The sequence below is a fragment of the Crotalus tigris genome, unplaced genomic scaffold, assembly GCF_016545835.1.
Source record: "Crotalus tigris isolate CLP2741 ecotype Arizona unplaced genomic scaffold, ASM1654583v1 scf7180000024424.1579004, whole genome shotgun sequence".
Taxonomy (NCBI): domain Eukaryota; kingdom Metazoa; phylum Chordata; class Lepidosauria; order Squamata; family Viperidae; genus Crotalus; species Crotalus tigris.
Window position 1 is genome coordinate 960686 of NW_024100591.1, and position 23818 is coordinate 984503.

Genomic DNA, 23818 nt, shown 5'->3' on the forward strand with positions numbered 1-23818 from the left:
CAATAAATATAATTTATTGTAATTTCAGCATTACAAAATCAGTGTGGTGTAGATTTGCTTCTTTTCAAATCTAGTCTGATTTTATTAGAATCCTGGGATTCAACAACCACACTGCACAGATGATAGGCTAAGACCACATATTCAGCTGGAGAATTTATAATCATAGGATACCCAAACTCAGAACTTTTGATTAAAAAAATACTATTCCATGATTTCTCCCTACTATTCTTCTTCAACAATCTAAATGCACTTGTTTCATTCTTAATATTTGGATCTAAAAACCTTTTCGGTGGTTCTGGAATTTAGTCTGGGATAGAACTATGGGCAGCAGAAGGGAGTTCTCCAGCATGATTGGATGGAGAACCCACGGATGGGTTGTCTCAATCCATCTGCTCCAATTGGACTAAGTCTGAAACTGGTAACGCCCCCTCTGTGCCAAGTGCACCCCAGTTTTAGACTTAGTCCTATTTGCTCTAAGACGCGTTTTGTCTTCACTCCTGGAGCAGAAGACTGTTAGATTCCATTTAATTGCTTAGCTCAGGCTATTAGTATTAATTGGTTTTTTGTTATTGATTTGAATCGATTATTAGCTAGGAAAAAGGATCAATTAGACCAGTCTGAAGCCTATTTAGGCTGACAGACCCACACCCCCTTCCCCTGGGGGGGGGGGGAAGTTTCCCCTTGTTCGTTTCCCTCAGTTAGGAACAGTAGTTCGAACCTTCAAAATCACATCGCTTTCATCCGGAGCTGCTTTGACGATCCTCCGACTGCCAGCTGATCGTCGGAGGCATTGCCGATCGCACTGAAGGCTCCGCAACGATCGTCAAGCCTCGTCAGGCCGGCAGGGAGCCTTCGCAGGTCCCTTGATCCCAGCCGACAGCAACAGGTGAGAAATTGGGCGCGGCCCAATTTTCGGAGCTCAGCCGGCCTAATCGCATGCCACCAGCTGCTTAGGAGCCCAGACGATTCATCCGAACGAGGGCTCGTCGCAGCTTACACCCCGGGCCTCAAGCCTCGTTCCAACGGCCGTTTGTTTTCTGGGCCTTTTTAAGGCGCCAAATTGGCGGCCGCCATTTTGAATTACCTCCGGCGGCCATTTTGGGTGTGGCTCAGCCCGATAGGTGGTTGAGGCCAGTGACGGCCATTTTGGGAGTGGCGAAAGTCACTGGTGGCCATTTTGAGTGGGGCTGAAGCCTCGGCGGCCATTTTGTTTGTGGCTGAAGCCCTCGGCGGCCATTTTGAGTGGGGCTGAAGCCTCGGCGGCCATTTTGTTTGTGGCTGAAGCCCTTGGCGGCCATTTTGAGTGGGGCTGAAGCCTCGGCGGCCATTTTGTTTGTGGCTGAAGCCCTCGGCGGCCATTTTGAGTGGGGCTGAAGCCTCGGTGGCCATTTTAATTGTTACTAAATTCATCGTCGGCCATTTTGTGCGTGGCTAAAGCCACTGGAGGCCTTTTTTGGTGTGGCCGCAGTCCAGGCTGCCTGGAACCTTCTTCTGAAGGCAGCATTCGATCATCGGTGGCCAACGCTTCAGAGAGCAGCTCCGACCGGGGAGGGCCTGATCGATCCTAAGTGATCGGGGTGCCCACATCAGTTCCCCGCCCTTCCCCTCTAGGGCTGAATTATCTCTGTAGACTCCCTTGGTGAACTACAGCGCTGAGGGGGCGTTTTGCCAAGGTTGAGACCAGAGCAACCGTCATGGCAGAGAGAGGTAGCGAGCCGGTCAAGAGAAGTCGTCAATCAGAGGCAAGTGGAAAGAGCACCACCAAGCGAGCTCGACTAAGCAGGGAACCACAGAGGGAGGAAGGGGGCCAAGGACCGAGAACGGTATCCCCAGATCTGGCAGGCACAAGGGGGAGGTCTATATTTGAGCCCCTTTCTTCACATAGTGCCTCGGCCCCAGGGGCTTGGTCTCCCCCCAGAGGAATTACCGAGTCAGATCCAAGCATAGCTGTGACCTCAGGGAGGGGTATGACTGGTCAGGACACCTCAGGGCCCCAGGCCACATTTACACCCACTGCAGCAGGGCTTCACCTCCCTGAGAACCAAGCCCTGAACCCAAACTTGCTCCAGTCCATGATAGCCCAGGCTGTGGCTCAATTTATGGCCTCCAACACTCCACAGCCACCCCCCCAGACCACACATCACTCACAATCTCCGGACTGGATGGATGACCCCACATCGGACCTGGAATCTACGGGAGCTGAACAACCTGACCTGATCTTGTCTGAGGACGAGGGCATCGCCCCATCCGAGCCCACCCCTCCTGTTGGTCTCTTTGACCATTCCTTCTTTAATTCCCTCTTACTCAAAGCCTGTACTACTGCTAACCTCACTCAACAACAGGAGACCCCACCAACATCCCAAGGTCCCCATGCCATTTACACTGAACCCTCTGTCTCACAGAATCATATTCCCTGCCCTCCCCTTTTTCTAAAGATGGTCCAGAAACAATGGGAGAACCTAGGATCCCCCTTGAGCCCTGGGGCAGTAGAAAGACAATTGTTCAATGTCGCTCCTTCCCTGGCCTCCCTTTTGGAGATACCCGAAATTGATGAACCCTTGAACTCATTGTTTCCCAAGTCCAATATTCCTGGGGACATAAATGAGGCACTAAGAGCAGAGGACAAGAAGATCGAGTCTGCCCTACGCAGAGCCCACCAAGCGTCAGCCTGGGCAACGAGGGCGGCAACCTCCATGGCCTTCTTTGCCAGGGCTTTGGTCCTGTGGTTATGGGAGCTCCAGGACATGATCCCTCCGGACCAGCTCAGAGTCCACCAGAATCTGGGTAAGTTGGTGGCCACGTCCCAGTATCTGGCCGATGCCCCCTTACACACGGCCAGATACACTGCCCGGACCATCGCGGCAGACATTTCAGCACGAAGACTCCTCTGGCTCAGAAACTGGCGAGCAGACACCAAGGCCAAGTGGCGTCTGGCCTCCAAGCCTTACACAGGTGGACAACTCTTTGGTAAGGCGCTAGAGCCATACCTAACCGAAGGTAAGGATAAACGCAAGATCTTGGTCAATACATCAAGGAGGGGAGATAGGCGCTGGGGGAACTTGTCGCAGAGTAACTACAGAAGGCAGCCCTTTCGGCCAGCGCCATCCTGGGATTGGGCCCAGGCTTCTCGCCCCTCCTTTCAGAGGCAGGAACGACAACAAGATCGTTCAGCATACAGAGGCAGACCACAGTTCCAGACTAAACGGTCCTTTCGGGGCACAGGGAGCCGCTCCTTCAAGCGAGGCAAGTGAGTCTGCAGCCTCACCTCCCATAGGAGGCCGGCTGGCCCTCTATTCCAACATTTGGGCGGCCACTACTATGGATGCATGGGTGTTAGACACCGTCTCCCAAGGCCTACGATTAGAGTTTTATTCCCATCCACCCGACAGGTTCCGCTCTTCTCCTATTTCAACGAACAGGGCCAGAGCTGAACTTATGTCAGAAGCAATAGCTCATTTATTGCAAATACAAGCAATTGAACCAGTTCCAAAAGAACAAGAAGGGCGAGGGTTTTACTCAGACCTCTTTGTCATTTCCAAGGCTTCAGGGGGCTGGAGGGCGATCTTGACTTAAAAGGTCTAAACCTCTACCTGAGGTATAAGAAATTTAAGATGCAATCACTTCAATCAATCCTGGCTAGCGTCAGGCAAGGTGACTTTCTTACCTCCATAGACCTGACTGAGGCATATTTGCACATTCCCATTTTTCCTGGACACCGCAAATTCCTCAGATTTAGTTATGCCCGACGCCATTACCAGTACAGAGCCCTTCCATTTGGCCTCTCATCTGCACCGAGAGTATTTACAAAGGTACTGGCAGTGATCGCAGCCCACCTTAGACTAATTCCCATCAGGATTCAATGTTATTTAGATGACATTCTAATTCAGTCATCATCATGGCAGAGGGCCCGAGCAGATCTCGCCCTAGCCGTCAAAATTCTGCAGAAGCACGGGTTTTCCGTTAATTTCCAGAAAAGTCAGACTGTACCATCAACTCGGCTCCTCCATTTGGGGGCAGTTATAGACACAGACAACTGCACGGTATACCTATCTCAGGACCGACGGAACTCTATCCAGACTCTTGTACGTCGGATCCGAAGGGACAGAGTAGTCACATTGGCATCCCTTTCACAGCTACTAGGGAAGATGGTGTCCTGCGTGCAAATTGTGCCATGGGCACGTCTCCATGCCAGGGAATTACAGTGGCTTCTCCTTCCATTTCAGAGACTTCATACCAGCACATCCCACCAGAAGGTCCGAGTTCCACAGGCGGTGTTGAACTCCCTTCGTTGGTGGGACTCTCCAGCACTGTCACGGGGAGCAGAATTCAAAGAACCAGACAGGATCACCATCACCACAGACGCAAGCCTATTTGGGTGGGGGGCACACCTCCACACACACTGGGCCCAGGGTCAGTGGTCCAGGCAGGATCTAAAGAACAATATAAACTGGCTGGAGCTAAGAGCCATACACATGGCCCTAAAGAGATTCAGCAGCTTAGTACAGGGCCAGCACGTCCTGGTCTTGACCGACAACATCACAGCCAAGGCCCATATCAACAGACAGGGGGGAACGAGGTCCAAGCCTCTCATGCAAGAGGCCAGATTGCTGGGGTCTTGGGCGGAACTGAATCTTGCCTCCATCAGGACGGAGCACATATCCGGAGTGGCCAACCAGCAGGCGGACTCACTGAGCAGAGCCACCGTGGACCATTCTGAATGGCAGCTGAATCCGGAGATCTTCAGAGAGATCGTGGACAGGTTTGGTTCCCCAACCCTAGATCTGTTTGACTCCCCAGCCAACTCACAGCTTCCCAGATTCCTTTCCAGGTTCCCGTCCCTGTCAGCGGAAGGAACAGATGCACTCCGCAGTCCCTGGCCCAGGGAACTGCTCTATGCCTTTCCTCCACTACCTCTCCTACCGGCCACGATCAGGAAGATCCTTCGCGAACAAGCAGAGGTTCTCCTGGTCGCCCCACATTGGCCGAGACGACCTTGGTTCGCCGACCTGATGGAGCTCTCCGTATCGGCTCCATGGAGGATTCCAGCCAATCGGATCTCCCTCATTCAGGGGGAGTTACATCATCCAGACCCTCAATGGCTCCAGTTAACCGTCTGGCACTTGAGAGGCAGGCCTTAGGCCTAGACTCATATTCGTCAAGGGTCATAGCCATGATCCAGCAATCCAGGCGACCCTCGACGAATAGAATATACGATGCCACGTGGAAGAGCTTCTGTAATTGGTGTTTAGCGCACAATATTGAACCCTTACAGGCTGCAGTGCCAGTTATCCTGGAGTTCCTGATGGATGGTCTGGACAAAGGTCTTTCCACAAGTACCATCCGTAGGCAGGTAGCAGCACTTGCCACGGTTATTTCCTATGGCAAGGAGCCCTTAACACAACACCCTATGATACGCTCCTTCCTAAAGGGAGCTAACAATGCCAGACCACCAACGGTACATAGATATCCCTCCTGGGACCTTCATCAGGTTCTACAGGCTCTCGTCTCACCACCCTTTGAGCCTATTGACACTTGTTTGCTCAAACATTTATCAATGAAGGTGGCATTTCTGGTTGCTATAACTTCAGCCAGAAGGATCTCTGAGCTGGCTGCCCTGTCAGTAAGAAAGGACCTGTGTATTTTCCATAAGGACAGGGTTACTCTCAGGTTAGATCCCTCCTTTGTGCCCAAGGTTAACTCCTTATATCATAGGTCCCAGGACATAGTTTTGCCGGACTTCTGTCCGAACCCATCTAATAACACAGAGGCTCAGTGGAACAGATTGGATGTTCGCAGGGCCTTATATTGTTATATACAGAGAACCTCATCTTTCCGCAAGACTGAGGCTCTGTTTGTGTCATTTCACCCATCGTCGTTAGGACAAAAGGTTTCCTCGCCCACTATAGGCAGGTGGATTAGAGCTTGTATTTCTCTGGCATACCAGACTCAGTCACTTCAAGCTCCCAGCCATATCACGGCCCATTCCACCAGGGGCGCAGCCACTACAGCAGCCTGGTCTACCCAGGCATCCATAGAGGAAGTTTGTAGGGCAGCAACATGGGCATCGCCCTCCTCCTTTGTCCGTCACTACAAGATGGATGTATACGCATCCTCTACGGCTTCATTCGGCCGCAAGGTACTAGAACACGCATTAACATTGGATGGGACCCAGGCCCAATCTAATTTCCCACCCTAGGGACACAGGGCTTTGGTATGTCCCATCTGTGGGTTCTCCATCCAATCATGCTGGAGAAAGGGGCGTTGTCTTACCTGAACGCCTTTTCTCAGCATGATGATGGAGAATCCACTCCCTCCCATTAGGTCAGTTGGCCTGGTTCCCATTTGTTCAGACGCGTCGGACTAAAGTCTGGGTATCGCCTTAGTCTAAAACTGGGGTGCACTTGGCACAGAGGGGGCGTTACCAGTTTCAGACTTAGTCCAATTGGAGCAGATGGATTGAGACAACCCATCCGTGGATTCTCCATCATCATGCTGAGAAAAGGCGTTCAGGTAAGACAACGCCCCTTTTTCTAATAATGGATGTGCACGCTAATGCTGATTTCCTGGAAACCTCCATATATCATCGTTTTTGATCCTGGTCTTTGAAAGCAGATTAGGCATGGCCAAAATTCTCTTCTTTTCCACCAACACAGAAATCCAGAGAAGAAGGAACAAAACATCACTGTCCTGTCTTGTGCAATGGCCAGTCTTTTTAGTAACAGAAATTCCCCCATAGAAATTTCTATTCTATATTCAAAGAACTCAAACTAAAGTCATGCCTACAAAAGTGGCAGAGCTTGGCGCCCGGCGTTTGTCATTCTGATAAAAGCAGCAACCTCCTGCACACATTGCTGATTAGGCAGGCATCAAGTGAGAAGGCAAAGTAATGATAGACAACTGTAGCAATATGTACATCATATAACTTTTCCATTTAATCCTACTCAGGCAGTTGTAAAATGTCAAGCTTGTCTACTGCGTGCTCAGGTAGCATGTAGAATGAGCTCTGGATTTATTTTTGTAGTACTCATATCCCATGATTATTAGAATTATATTTGTGTAGTTATTAAAATTACACCCTCGAGGGCTGGAAAAGGAAATTTCAGAAATTTAGATCTTCTCCAGCTCCATTCCACAATAATGATAGATTTTTGCCCAGGATTTTTACCAAACTTCAATACCCTTTAATATAAATAGGAGATAGACTTCTAGTCTATTTATGTGGTGGATTCGGACTGCACATCTTATCCTGAGGTTGATTCAGGTGAGCTTCTTGATTGGCATCTAGGTACCATTGCTTAAACAGATTTTGAGATATTGTCTTCCATCTACCCCACAAACTGTAAATAGGCCATATGAATTGGTATGCATCTGCCTTAACAGCATTTCTGACCTATATCAGTCAATAAAAGACACTAATGATTCAATTTTACACAAAGGAGAGACAAGATGAACTGGCATAATACAGACCCAAAACTAATTACAGCATAATTGTACATCCCTATTGCACATTTCTACATTGTAGATAATGAATGTATTTCAGCAAGTGAACAAACAGTTGGGGAGAGGGACAGATTGAGCAGGTTGCCAGCTAGACACCATCTCATTAAAAGAGATATTTCTTTTAATAAGGATAGTATTAGGATTCCATTGCAGTGTTTGTTAATTTCAAAGTAGCTTTCATTATGATCTCATATTCTGGAAGAAACTTGAATTAGTTTCCATTGACCGGTCCCATATTGTGATTCATTGGTTCCATGAACATTTCACTTAAGAGTCACTCCCATTGACAGGGCATCTTTCAGATTCACTCCATATGGTTAATGAAGAAGTACCTGCCATAAAGAAGAGGGGGGTCAACCTATTTTCCAAAGCACCTGAGGGCAGGACAAGAAGCAATGGATGGAAATTAACCAAGGAGAGAAGCAACCTAGAACTAAGGAGAAACTTCCTGACAGTTAGAACAATTAATCAGTGGAACAACCTGCTTCCAGAAGTTGTGAGTGCTCCAACACTGGAGGTTTTTAAGACGAGATTGGACAGCCATTTGCCTGGAAGGGTATAGGGTTTCCTGCTTGAGCAGGGGGTTGGGTAATGAGGAAATAACATGAACTGGCTTTTGCAAAGCTGATACGGGGTTACTAATTTATTTTCTTCATGTATGTCTTGTCTTCTTTTTAAAGTGGCTCAAAAAAAATTTCATAATTAGCTCCTCTCTTGGATGTTAAGCCCATTAAACTTAGTAGGAATAAAAAAATATTTAATTGGAGTAGAAAATTAAACAGAATTTTAAAATAACCTTAGGAATACAGGACTAAGCTAAAATGTCACATCTAGCCAACAGGTTGCATCAAAAATTGTCATGACATTTAAAATCCAAATGAGGTGACTGATCCAAAGTTCTTTTTTTCTGTTGATCCAAAGCAATGTGTTTTATATTTCCATTGTTTCTGCTTATAACATAATTCAATATTTCATGGTGGATATAATAGTTTGGCTGTTTGACCATAGTCATATGCACAAACTTTAATTTTCAATAGTGAAAGTCAGTTCCATAGACAAAGAATGTGTACTATACTGTATGTAGCCCTTTTACCGTATAGGAAATGAGTACTCTTATTTGACAGGGGACAGCCATTTGTATATAATTATAGGCACCCCTGCATTAACTCAAAGAAGATAATAATAATAATAATAATAATAATAATAATAATAATAACAACAACAACAACAACCTGTGGTTGGGCCTGGACAGCTATCGGGTGCGGTCCCTATGGTTATGGGATTACCGATCTCCAGAACGGTAGTGGCTTAGCCACCATGAACCAACCCAGGCACCTCCCATCACTAATGATGAGAAGAAATTTTTAAAAATCCCATACCGGATCGGTCGTTGCCCAGGTCAAGGACCGTGTCAGATGCTATGGCTCCTGGATATCTGTCGAAAAATGGGCCACAGAGCTCAGTTGTTACTGCTGGGGAACCAGAGTGTACAACTGCAAAGTGACTGGAACAAAAGCACAAAACCTGGACAACCGAAGAAAATAGAGAAATCATCCAATGTTACTACCAGGCACAACCAACAACCAGGGGATTTCAAAAAAGAATGATGCAACTTGGAAGGAAAAACATCCGGAAAGTAATGTAATTGAACAACGATTAATGGATCAAAGACGTTACATCATCCATAATAAAGTTTTTACAGATGTGGAAATGCAACAACTAGAAACATTGGCTAAAAAGAAAATAACAAGTAATGATGATGAACAGGCTGGAAAAATTGTTCCAACACCTGAACAAACCAGTGGATGAAGCCGCCACAGGGTGAAGATTTCCTTGTGCAACAACTCAAAAATGTAGAGCTAAGTGATCTAGCAAAAATGCTGAAAGAAAAGATTGAAAACCACATAAAAGAAAACAGAGAAAGAAAAAGACTGCCTGCCATTTGTGAAATGCATAGCAAACGAGTGAAAGATATACTAAATGCTGTGAACAACATATTAACTTCCATCCCATCCAGCATACTGTATGAAACAACCCAACTAATGTACAGTACAGCGGCCATTATAACTGCAGAATTGGGTTATAAAATACCAAAAAAGAAGCCCACTGGAGCACCAAAGTAGAAAATTTGACTTGAAAATAAAATAAAAAAACTACGAGGAGATGTCAGCAAATTAAAATATTTGAAAGAAGGAAAACTAAAGAATGAAAAACTGAAAAATAGTTTATAAAAAAATATAACCTGGAGGAAAAAACAATAATAAAAACCATGGGAGAATTAAAACAGCGAGTAATAGCAACAGCAAAAAAAATTGAAAGATACGAAGGACGAATAAAACAATATTGTGAAAATGTCCAGTTCAAAAGAAACCAGCACCTCTTCTACCGGTCACTTGATGAAAATCAAGTCCAAGCTAGTATTCCCCCATGTAAAGAAAAAACTTTAAACTTTTGGAAAGAACTATGGGAAAATCCAGTGGAACATAATAAAACTGCCTCCTGGATCAAAGATATCCAAAAACAAGCAACACAAAACAAAATGGAGAATATTGTAATAACCACTGATACGTTGCAAAACAGTAAAGAAGGTCAAGAACTGGAGTTCACCTAGCCTGGACGAGCTGCATAGATACCGGTTAAAACATCTTACCAGCCTCCATCACCGCATGGCCACTCAGTTTGATGAAATGCTTCAAAATGCCACAAGTGAAGAATGGTTAACAGCCGGTCGACCATACTTGATAATGAAGGACCCAGAAAAGAGCACAGAACCAAGTAACTACTGCCCAATTACTTGTTTGCCAACAACGTTCAAACTTTTTACAAGAATACTGGCAAATTCAGTATTCAATCATCTGATGGAAAACAATATGTATCCGGTAGAACAAAAGAAAATTATAAAGAATCAAGAGGAACAAAATATGAGCTGCTCATTGACAAAATGGTACTTAAAAATACAAAATGATGAAAATGAACTTAAATACGGCATGGATTGATTACAAGAAGGCATTCGACTCATTACCCAATAGCTGGATTAATGCGTGTTTGGAAAAATTTGGAATCAGCAGAAATATTTGTACATTTTTTAAAGCAAATATGCAAAAATGGAAAACAGCCCTAACAGTAAATGGGGAGAACATTGATGAAATTAACATCAGATGAGGAATTTTCCAAGGGGACTCACTCTCATCACTACTGCTCAACATCACATTAATTCCATTGACAATAATCTTACAAAACACAAAACTGGGATACTACATCTCAAGCCAGCATGGCAAGATAAACCATCTGCTGTACATGAATGACTTAAAACTGTATGTGAAAAGCCACACTGAACTTGAATCAATACTCAACGCAGTCCAACTATTTAGCAGCGACATCAAAATGAACTTTGGACTTGGAAAATGTGCTGTACTATCCATGCGATGAGGAAAAATGGCAAAAATAGAAGGAATAGAACTGGGAAATGGAAGTATTGTGAAAGCACTAGCAAAGGATGATGGTTACAAATACCTAGGCATATTGGAAGCAGATAACATCTTGAATGGAAAAGTCAAAGAGTCTATATAAAAGGAATACATCAGGAGAGTCCACAAAATTTTAAAATCAAAGCTGAATGGTGGAAACATAATTAAAGTCATTAATACATGGGCAGTCCCGGTGATACGCTACCCAGCTGGAATTATCAACTGGACTTTGGCTGAACTGGAAAACCTAGACCAGAAAATGCGTAAACTTTTGAATATGCACCATGCTCTACATCCATGAAGTGACCTTGATAGGTTGTACCTGCCAAGAAAAACAGGGGGAAGAGGACTATTGCAAATCCACCAAACTGTAGAAGAAGAAAAACAAAGTTTGAATGACTATGTGAATCAAAGTACAGAAAAACTGCTGCAGGCTGTGAAAACAGAGAGCACTATAAAAATAACAGAAACAAAGACAGAATATAAAGAAAAACAGCTGGATGACAGATTAAATAGATGGAAAACCAAAGCTTTGCATGGATAGCATTTGAAAAGCATTGAAGGAAAATGTGATAACCACTTGACATGGGCATGACTTAAGATGGGAACCATCAAGAAAGAAACAGAAGGCTTAATACTGGCTGCTCAAGAACAAGCACTACAAAGTAATGCCATGAAAGCAAAGATACAAAAATCCACTGACAATCCAAATTGCCGACTTTGCAATGACAAAGTTGAAACTGTTTCACACCTAATTTGTGAGTGCAGCAAAATCGTGCAAACTGATTACAATCTAGACATGAGACCGAGTTGCTAAATTAATCCACTGGGCATTGTGTAAAAAATACGATTTGCCTGTGTCCGAAAAGTTGTGGGAACATAGGGTGGAAAAAGTTGTTGAGAATGAGAGGGTGAAGACCTTGTGGGACTTTCGAATACAGACAGATCGCCATTTCGAACACAATACACCGGATATCGCAGTTGTAGAGAACCGAAGCATACAGCTGATTGATATCACTGTACCAGGAGATGCCAGAGTTGAAGAAAAAGAACTGGAAAAAATTACAAAATATCGCAACCTGGCATCAAAACTGCGTGATTATGGAAGAAACGTGTAACAGTGGTACCCATTGTCATTGGGACACTGGGAACTATGTCCAAAAACTTTGCAAAATACATCAAGAAATTGCAGCTTCCTGCAATAACTCTAGCAATGTTACAAAAAACTGCGTACTCGAAACATCTTATATTTTAAGGAGATACCTGGTTGACACCTAGGATGCTGGTAGCAACCCGTGTCAGCCACCAGCGCCAGCCAATTTGAATGTTCAGTTGACTGAGGTTCATGTTTAATGAATAAAAGATAACAATAATAATAATAATAATAAAATAATAATAGTAATAATAAAAGTTGGAAGGGACCTTGGAGATCATCTAGTCCAACCTCCTGCTCAGGCAGGGAACCCTATACCATTTCAGACAAATGGTTGTCCAGTCTCTTCTTAAAAACTTCCAGTGTTGGGGCATTCACCACTCCTGGAGGCAGGTTGTTCCACTGATTAATTGTTTTAACTGTCAGGAAGTTTCTCCTTAGTTCTAGGTTGCTTAGTTCTAGGATACAGATTAGCCTAAACTTTGTACATATTAATTTATATCACAGAACTAAAAACAAGAAATAGTTATGTAACTTTTCCTGCCAGCTACCTATTCTATAGGTAAGAATAATGGGACCTTGATTTCACAATAGTAGGAAGGGACTTTTATGCTCCCCATATAAAACACATTGCCCCGGCTCCTTTAAAAAATGTTGAGAGAAAGCAAGGAAGACAAGGGGATGTGAAGCACAAACATCAGCATTTATTTAACAAGCAAAGAGACAAGGAATTTTTTAAAAAATAAGGAACTGTCAAATAGAAATAATTTAAATACTAAAATGTGGCTGGGCATTGGATGGCTGTGAGGCAGAGATAGACAGTCGAAATCCTCCCAGACATTAGACACAGTCCTCAGAGACTTTCAAATTTAGTTTACCATGTTGTCATGTTTAATGGGATAAGAAGGAGCATATTATTCAATGTTATAAGAGAATAATTGTATGTTAATTTTATTTAAGGTTAATTAGGCATAAGGTATAAATAAAATGAAATCAAATTTATTTTTAGTCCTAAACCCACCAACTAGTTTTGGATGTCTGGCTCCCAGAGTATAATCCAAAGCCAATGTCACCCTCAACACAGAAAAAGTTGTGCAGTCCAGTGTGCAATGCTCAGTGTGCCCTCAGTTAGTGCCACAAAACTATCAGATGGTGGAAAGAAAGTTGCAGTGGCTGCTGCCAATATCCTTCTTTTTTTTTTACTCACGTTGTGGGTCAGTCCAGATGCATTTTTGTCTGTTTCTATACCTCCTTTAAAGTTTTTTTCTCAGTCTCCTGAAAAATTCTTCTCAGCCATTTTCTCATCCGTATGGCAGCTTTACACACACACACACACACACACACACACAAACAAACACAGGGGGGCTGTGTTCTAAACTACCACGCTTACCACAGTTGTAATTTAAATAGAATTTAAGTATAAATATATATGTGTGTGTACAGTGTGTTGCTGTAATTGAATAACCACAGTGGTCTGGAGGCCTGTGTGCTTTTTTTTTTAAAGGAGCCCTTCATTACAGCATATGCCAGGAAAGAACTCACAGCTCCTCAAATACAGTCCTATGTTTAAAAAAAAAAAAAAAGGCACACATCATATTACAGATAGAACAGACAGTGGTGGAATAATTGATCCAAATTACTGACCTCTTTCTTCTCCTTTCCTTTCTGTTGCTCTGCTTTCCTTCTGAGGCATTTCTATAATTTCTCTTGCACCCTAAAAATCCAGCTGTGGGGGCTGCCAAAGCAGGATTTTCTCTTAGACATCCTGGCTATCTCTGCTCCAAGACTTGTTAATATTTTACATCTAGTGACCCAAAAGAACAACATGCAACCTCTGGATGCATGTGTGCTCATTCCTTTCAACTCTCCTTTCCTCAGCTAGAGTGTTTAACTATATACGATTAACTGAAGTTATTTATTCTTAGCTTCTCTAGCAATTTCTGAAAAAGCCAGGAGAGTTAACATTTAGATTTAAGAGTAGTCTATTGATAAAAGCTTTTTTAAATGCTGCTTCTAAGAAAGGCACTTTAAAAATGCATTAGTTACTGTTGTTGTACTGTTTAAACAGGGCTGGGTTTATGTCTGGGTAGCTTAATTAGGCCTAGCTCACTGCTTGGTTTAAATTGTCCAAATTGCTTCAACTTGAATGAATGAATCACCCACTGAGAAGCAGATATTTAGTAAGTCCATAGTGACAGAAAAAGAAACCTCTTTCAGTCCAAATGTACCATCTCCTATTCCTCTTTCTAAATAAGACACTATCTACTATTATTTCCAAACATTATCACCTATCACATTTGAGAAATCTTGTCCAGATTAAGAGACAAACATGTTTTATAATATTTATAGTCTTATAAGTTCTTCATGATTGTCCATGGGGGGAGGGGAGGGGGGAGGAAACAACATCATAATGTCATAGGACAAATGATACAAATTTTATTTGCAAGGTAATATCATGAGGTTGCTAATCTAATTACATCATTTGCATCATTTGCATGATGAGGTCATGATGTAAGTGGGATGTCATCTTGGCTTCAACTCAACACCTATGAAATTATTATTTATCATCATTTACTTACTTTACTTATTAAGGTGACCAACCGTCCTCCTTTAGGGAGGACAGTCCTCCTTTTGTAAGCTCTGTCCTCCCTCAAAAAGTGTCCTCCCTCATGTCCTCCTTTTCAATATTTGAAGACTAATCTGCAGGGCTTTTTTTCCTCATAGAACTCTCAGAACGGCGTTCTGGCACCTTTTTTTGATGGTTTTTTTTTTCAACTTTTGCATGAGCTGTGCTACTTCCACTATTGGCTTTCGAAAGCCAATAGGAATTGTTGCTGAGCATGCCAAAACACCCGGCTGGCAAACTTTGCACATGCAAGTTGTCTGTATAAAATGTTTCTTTTATTTACGATATTCTTTTCTTCAATTTATTTGTGTCCTCCTTTTCATTGTAAAAAAGTTGGTCACCTTACTTATCATCCATTCTCCTTCAGTGGAAGGGCTGACACAATGACCAGGATTATATAATGTTAAACAGTGGCTTGTTTAACAACCATAATTTACTGGGTAAACACATGATATAAAGCTGGATGAGTTTACACATCGTACTAAGTCATAAAACCATGATTTACAATCTGCAGTAGCTAGAGTCATATAACATAATAATTTTTTAAAAAAGCAAACCATATTATGACATAGTACAAAGTAAAACCTAATGGGGAGTAGAAAAATGGTGGGACCATAGGGAAGCAGAGCAAGCCAGAATGGAATCATCTTATTGTAGCACAATTGGGGATATAACTGATGTAAATCACAAAAATGACAACACTTGTGCAATAATGTCTTGATGCATATGTGCCACTTGCCCTCTGGATAGACACTATTAGAACACCGTTTCAAAATTTGAAGTGGTGGTTAGGAAAATGTTTCAGGGCTAACAGGGAGAGATATAAATATGAATAATACAGTACAGTGAAATATAAAACAAAATTGATGCCTGATGGATCATAGATGATACAGTTAAACAGCAGCATATTTCAAACATTTTATTGTTAATAGCTTTCAGTAACTATTTCAAGTAATTCCAAAGCACTGTTTGAGTTGTTGTCTCTGCCAATTTTTCCCTACTTTGAAATTTTTCTACTTCATCTAAAGCCACTCAGCTCAACATTATCTTTTTGTTTCACATTCAGTACTAGGGAGAAAAAAATCCAAAAAGAATGATTAAAAAAAAATAAGCAAAGAGAGTTTCTTCATTTTGTCCTTAGCAATTACATTGGCTTATTTATTTGCAATAGGTAGTCCATCTCTACATTGCTTTAAAATTTTGCAAACATCATCAATATCTGCTTAATAGAAAATGGTTGGATTCCCGTATCTGGTTCTACATTTGATCTATGGCAGATCATTCTGAATATTCTTCTTTGATAATATACCAAAACTCAACAAGTGGCAGTTTCTTAAAAGTTACTTGCTATGTAGAATCTGACATATCAATGAATTTTTCATATTTGGTTACATTAAAACTAATTGTCTGTCTTATACTTTAAATGGATCTTTTAGCTATGCATAATTTTGTAATATCTTGCTTTGTTTATATGGGAAACATTAGTTCATTGAATTCTGTAGATCTTCCATATGTGGAAGGCCCCACTCCAACAAAACAACCCAAAACTCATGATACTCTTACCAGTCCAGAGCCTCCTTCAGACTACCAGCCACCATGATCAAATCTAAACAGTCCATCCAAGTCCTCAGTCCCACAAAGAGGGAAGAAGAAACTACCAAGATGGCTGCTGGACCATGAGGCTGCTCAGGTGGCAGCCACAGATCACGGGTCAGTTCTCCTGCATCATCACCACCTACTGCTGCTCCCAGAGCCACCATCCACATGAGCATCTGATTCCTCCAGCCATCCAGAATTCTACTGCCAGGATGATAGCCACAGTAACCTCACCGCAAACAGCTGGCCCAACCAACTGCTGTTCTATTCTCACAGTGGGCCACAAAATGAAGAATGGAAACCAGAGTGTGATCCACTTGACTTTCACATTGCCATACCACTGGTCCTTGGCATTTTTATCCATTAAGTGAATGGCTGTTGTTGTTTGATGGTATTGTCAAATGATGTAAGCGGTTCCAAGTAAAGCTGCCCTATGCAATTGACTGATTTTGTCAGTCTGATAGTGTTCAAATGATGCTCAGATGTTTGGGATTGCACTTAAGGCACCTATTATTAGTAGTACTACCCTTGGTTTCTTTTGCCACAGTTGTTGTATTTCTGTTTGTCTTGTATTTTGTGATTTTTCTCCAGTTCTTTCTCTTCTATTCTTGTCTCCAGGTACTGGCATACCCACTCGTCAGGCTTTTTTGTTTTGTTTATTGACAAATGTTAAGTCTGGAGTGTCATTATTATTAAATTGGGTTCTCTCTCAGAGTTATTCTGTTGCAAAATTATATGTAACAAAAGGAAATTTGCTAAGAAAGCGGCTCCCAACCTTTTGGGCACCAGGGACCGGTTCTGTGGAGAGAGGTTTGTAATAGTTTGTTAGTGGTTTCTGAGATGTTTTTGATGTATGGCAATGTTACCCTTCTCACAGCTTGTGTTGGTTGTGCTATATTGGGTTGAGTGATCAGGCCCTTTTTGATGAAGTTTGATGAAGTTACATCAAATGAGAAAATTATCCAGGTCACTAAGGATTGAAGAAAATTCACTCAATGCTATGTTGATCCAAAGATTCCTGTAGCTGAAAACAAGCAATTTTTGAACGTGGTTAGGAAAGGAAATAGACAAGACCAATGACTTTAAAGGCCCCAACTGCAGTTTGGCCAACAGAACTATATCCTCATCTTCAGAGCTCTAAATCCTCCAGAGATCACTGTCTTGTAGTTGCCTCATGAGGAGCAATAGTCTGCAGCATTTATGGGCCATTTCAATACCTTTCTTTATCCAGGGAGGAATTATGAAAAACCAGTCTAGTCACTAGTTCTTTGTTCTACCATTTTCATCAGCTCCACTTAGCAAAGTCCTCTTCAGTTCGACATTTCTTTCCTTGAGCACTTGTGTATGGAAAATTCAAACAAAATTTACTCTCTGTACTAGGTTATTAACTCTTTTGTCCTATTTGCATTTTGAGAAAAAAAAGGAAAGGAATACTAAAAGTATCTGTATTAAAACTTATTTACTCAACATTAAAATTTATTTACTCTACATAATAAAGTTTTAATAATGTGCCTGCATTAATATTTATTTATTCTTTATAATAAAATGTAATAACATCACAAGGGCAAGTTTCTTACACTTTCCATGCTAGAAGGGGGGGGGGAAACCCAGAACAAACAAAATATCCCTAACCTGTTTGTGACAGGTAAACGCAAATGTACAGTTTCATTTGGAATGTGAATTTTGTCCATCTAATAATTTCCTGCTCAACCAATCACTTACTAAGCCAGATAGGACATATTAATTATATAATAAGACCTTTGAAGAGTGATGTCTTAATAACCGTTGAATAAATAAGCAAGTCATTAAAGATAAATTACCTCTAAACTACAAAAGAAACTAGAAATAACAGTCTCAAAATCTGCTTTTCACAACTAATGTAGCATAATACGATGCAAGAAAAGCAATCTTGGAATAATCACATTTGCTTAAAATTAAGGAGATAAACTAAAATTAAAATTATTCACTCAACCATGATGTCAAGTAGATGACATTATCTACTTTGAAATAATGCCTATATCATGAAAGAAGTGGAATATTAGCATATCCCTCAAAAATGCCTCAAAATTGCTGTGCAACTCTCATGAGATTGACTAGTGCTAGGAACTTGGTATTCTTTTAAGATTCTTTTCATTTCCCTCTTTCCTCCTTCTACTGAGTACAATAGAACTTAGATAAGGACAGTTAACCTCCACTGTAAGATACAAAGTGAAGCTCACTCTGTATTCTTCAGTAGTATGAAATTTCAAGAATTGCCTCTTTTCCTGAGGATTTTGTGTAAGTGAAAGATAAAGCATATTGTAGTCCAGATGTACTACATTATACATTTATTGTATTTATTTTTAAATAATCAACGTAAATAATTATTTATAAATATGCAGTGCAACACATTTCATGCAGGGAAAATCCTAACGCAGACAGCATAATGTTTAAGCGTGAAAAATATCTCTGAATCCATTATAATTCTAACTAAAAATTCTCAGTTATTAATATCTGATCTAACTCATTCTGCAATCTTTCTCCTCTGTCCACCTTTTTTATTTCTGCCTGCTACTAAATTATACCAGTTTGGTGTAGTGGTTAAGGAACCAGGCTAGAACTGAGATACAATGAGTTCTAGTCCTGTCTCATACACAAAGCTATTTGAGTGTCCTTGGACCGGACATTGACCATCAGCCCTAGGAAGCAGGTAATGGCAAAGCACTTCTGAAAAACCTTATTGAGAAAATTGGAGGGAGTCAACAATGACCCATGCATAAACAAACAAACAAACAAACAAATAAATGTAATAGAATCAAAAATAAAAGTGATGAAATATTTACTGAAACCAAAAGTAAGGGAATGCTGGAAGGGGTATTTTAGAGATTTTTATATAAAAAACAATAATATGTTAAAGAGTGCAATTGAAATGAATTCTACAAGCAATAGCATATAATAATAATAATAATAATAATAATAATAATAATAATAATAATAATAATAATAATAATAATAAATTAAACTGCTCTGGGACTTCAGAATTCAAACAGACAAGCACCTGCAACATAACACCCCAGACTTAACAATTGTCGATAAGAAAGACAAAAAGTCTGGATAGTGGACGTGGCAGTGCCTGGAGACAGCAGAATAGAAGAGAAAGAACTGGAGAAGATAACAAAATACAAAGACCTATAAATAGAAATAGAAAGACTGTGGCAAAAGCAAGCAAGGGTAGTACCAATAGTCATAGGCTCCTTGGGTGCAATCCCAAAACAACTGGAGCACCACTTGAACACCATTGGCATTGACAAATTCGCTATTAGTCAATTGCAAAAGGCGGCCTTACTAGGAACTGCTTCCATCCTGCGACGATATCTGTAATACCATCAAACATCCACATCTGCCTATCCCAGGTCCTGGGTAAGGACTCGATAGGTAGACAAAATGCCAAATCCAGTCTGAACATCTGGCTGACTGTGCGATGATCGATAATAATAAAGTTGGAAAGGACCTTGGAGGTCATCTAGTCCAACCCCCTGTTCAGGCAGGAAACCCTATATCATTCAGACAAATAGCTGTCCAGTCTCTTCTTAAAAGCTTCCTGTGTTGGAGCATACACAACTTCTGGAGGCAGTTGTTCCATTAAATAATTATTCTAACTGTCAGAAAATTTCTCCTTAGTTCTAGGTTGCTTCTCTCTTTGGTTATCATCCAAAGAAAAATTTTATGATATCAATGCTGTCAATTACTGAAGAATAGTAAACTTGCAGATGTTGTTCATGTAAATAGAGAAATGTTAAAATATGGACTTGATGGGATATTTTTTTAACCTGTGTGAAGACTGCATCAGTAGTTCCCAATTGAAAGAATGCTACTGTTATTGCCCTATATAAGGGCAAAGATATTAAGAGGCAACGCAAAAAGAAAAGGGGAATTTGTTATGTGTGTCTGGGATAACGCTTGTTAGAATCCTGATTGAAAGAATATGAGAGATGACAGTGAGGAAAATTTGGGAAGCGTACTCTGGTTTCATATCAGATATGGGTTGTGCAAATCACATTTTTTGCTCTTCAACAGGTCTTTGAGAAATGTACAAATTGTGAAAAAGTGATGTTATACTCTTTTTTTTTGATTCAGAGAAAATCCTTACTAAGCTTGAAGAAACAGGGAGTTGAAAGTTTGGAGTGAAATGTATTAAGAACAGTATATGATGAAATAATATTGAGCTGTGGTGGCATACAGTGGTTAGACTGCAGTATTGCAGGCTAACTCTGCCCACAGACCAGGAGTTTGATCCCAATTGACTCAAGGTTGGACTCAGCCTTTCATCCTTCCAAGGTCGATAAACTGAGGACCCAGATTGTTGGTGGCAATATGATGACTTTGTAAACTGCTCAGAGAGTCCTATAAAGCACCATGAGGCAATATACAAGTCTAAGTACTATTGTTATTGCTATAATGTGCATGTGAGAATAAATGGAATGCTTACTAGTTAATGAATTCAACATTGAACTCAAAATATACCATCACATTGATTGTTCCAACATTTAAGGTGTGCTTGTTGGGATGCATGTCAGTATTTTTATATGTCTTGGTACTATTGTTGGCTCAGAACCAGAATGATTTGCAGGAAACATTTGATTGAATACAAAATATGGTTCTGAAATTGAATGTATCAAAGGTAGTGGTGTTTGACAGAAAAAATGGAGTGAATAAATACAGATTATACATAAATTGCAAAAAAGCCAAACAAGTAGATGAATTAATTTGGTAAAATATTTACTAAAGATTGGAAAATGGGTGGAGCAGTTTTATGATGTGCAAATACTGGCAAAGACATAATGGGTAGTATGTGATCTATTGTGAGAAATCTGAAAAAAGAAATGAAAATGGCTATGCACATGAGTGTGCTTTTGCCCATTTTGTGTGTGTGTGTGTAATTTTTATTTTAAAGATAAAAACGAACAAGTAATATAAAGTAAATAAAGCAAAGGGAAAAGCAAAAGCCGAAAGTGGGGGGGGGGGGAAGAAATAGAAAAATCTTTCAATTTTGTACAAATACAAAATTACATCTTGCCCTTTAGTTACAAAAAAACCACTCTTGTTTTTCTATTATTTTTTTCTAATCATCAAAACCATAAAGCATAAGTTCATTTTTTTCTGGTTCATGTAAGGGGTTTCCTGTCAGCAATAAACATAGAGCAGGGGTGTCAAACTCGCAACGTCATGTGACGTGTCGCGACATATCGCAATTTTTTTCCATTGCCAGCAATGGGCTGGGTGCGGTTTTGGCATGATGCATCCAGCCCACAGGCTGGCAGTTTGACACCCCTGACATAAAGGTTGTCTTTTCACTAATCAAGGAAATCAATTTAGCCATTTCTGCAAGTACCATCATCTTCACCAACCATTCCTCTATTGTAGATAGTGTCAAATCTTTCCATTTTTATGCATATAATGATCTCAATTATATAAAAACAAAGTTCCATGACTTTTTTCCCGGCTGATTGTCCATCAATCTCTCCCCTCAACCCTCCAGTTTCAATTGTATATTAATTTTTAAGATTCTCTTTGATTAGAATCTCTTTCTAGCTTTTTTACACAGCCACCAAACACGATAAAATGTCCCTTCATGTTATTCACATTTCCAATATAAATTTGAGGTACCTTTACACATTCTAGAGTTTCTCAGATGACATATACCACCGATACATCATTTTATTAAAAGTCTCTGTAATGTTATAACTTACGGTAATGTAAATCTCAAACCTTTCAACCACATATCTTCCATTATTCCATTATTTGTATATTTAACCAACGTTTTAGTCCATTTAATCATACATTCTTTTATTTGTTCTTTTATTTCAAATTTCAGTAAACGTTTATATATTTTGGCAATAAAGTGTTCATCATTTGTACATAAAAGTTTATATATTTTGGCAGCAACATTTTCATTTATACATTTTGCTTTCCTTGTTATATGGAAGTGAGAATTGTTTGTCAGGAGAAACATATAGTTGAATGCAATAGGTATTAAAACTAGAAAAAAATAGAATCAAGAATGAATGGGTGCTCATTGGAAGTGGAATGAACAAAAATTGAGGGATCAGTATGGGAAAAAATGTTGAGGAGCTTTTGGCATGTATAGAGAAAGTAGGAGGGTCAAAATAAAAAGCAAATATATAAATGAAAAGTAAATGGGTTGAGAGAAAGAGAAGGAAGAAAGTTATGGTTCAGTGAAGTTAATGAGATCCTTAAAAAGAAAAAACTGAGAAGTTTTAAGAATAAAAATGTATGAAATAGTGTATAGATACGGTAGAAATATGGATAGTATATAATCAAAATATGGAGAAGTATAGCAAAATGGTTGCTTGTGTAAACCAGATTTATCTACATTTTATTTTCTGTTGTCTTATGGCTTTTATTTTGCTCACTCTTCCTTCTCCTTTTTTTTTTTACCATTTTGCATAACAATGCTTGCCCCAAAGGAAACAGTGAATTTCACATCAAAGTTCAAGGCATAATACTGTAATATAGCAAGCAAGACTTCTGACAAGCATTTTTAATCTGGCTTGTTGCATCTCATTTATAACATTTTTATTTAATCATGTGATGGTGTTATAGAGCACAAAGGCAGAAATGAGAGACATGCTACAAATTCATGAGACATTTGCATAGCAAAGAATTACTTAGCAAACAAAAGCTGTTAACTGGCTGACATCTCAAAAAGCCTTCTTTGTGGATGATCATTGAAAAGACGTTGTTCTTACATACTACCAACACATTTATCTTAATACTGACATTGGTAGCTTGGCCAAGTGCCAATGTCAACATCATTTTACCTGATTTTTTTTTTTTAGCAAGGCTTGACCTGATTAATATTTGAACAGAAAATCCTCGGGAAATAGCAGGTTTTTAAATGATTAGAGATAAAAGGAGAAAAGAACTTTCCATGTTATTGCCAAGAAAACTGGATGATATGCCCAATGAGTCAAACTTATCTGAAATGAGATATTCCACTAATCTTATTGTATTGGTTATTCCGCGCATTGCAATTGACTGCTTAGGAACTTAATTCAGCCTGAAAAACAATGATATATTACGAAGCGCTGCTAAATTTTAGCCAAGGTATGATTTGACAAGGTATCCTCAAGGCAAATTTTTTCCCCAAACTTTTAAAGTATAGGATATATAGATATTCTAAACTTTAATAATACCTAGCTGAGTTGCAGATAAAATACATTGGTTATGCTATGGGGACATACACTATATTTCATAATTAGGCTTTCATGGGTGTCTTAAGGGAAGCAATTGATGTCAGGCACCCCATCACATCATTGTGCAAATGACATACTATATCTCTTCTATGCTATGACATCATCTATGCCATGCCATCATGATGGGACTGATGCAAATAACAGAACCTGAGTTATTTAAATGATATAATGCACATGACATCATTGTGGCTTCTATTGGAAGGCTATGTAGCAATGAACG

The 23818-nt window shown here is 40.4% G+C and overlaps 1 protein-coding gene across 2 annotated transcripts in view; it reads right to left on the minus strand.

Annotated features, from left to right (window-relative positions):
- The window catches only part of SLC15A2 (solute carrier family 15 member 2), a 112070-nt gene extending 98171 nt beyond the window's left edge, over positions 1 to 13899 (minus strand). The window contains exon 1 of one of the 2 annotated variants that reach the window (XM_039330135.1): positions 13765 to 13899. In XM_039330135.1, coding sequence (XP_039186069.1) covers positions 13765 to 13813 — 49 coding nt within the window. In that variant the 5' untranslated portion in view covers positions 13814 to 13899. Of the gene's footprint in view, positions 1 to 13327; positions 13422 to 13764 lie in introns of those variants that run through there. The other variant, XM_039330136.1, reaches the window with a different exon arrangement.
- Positions 13900 to 23818: the final 9919 nt, after the last annotated feature.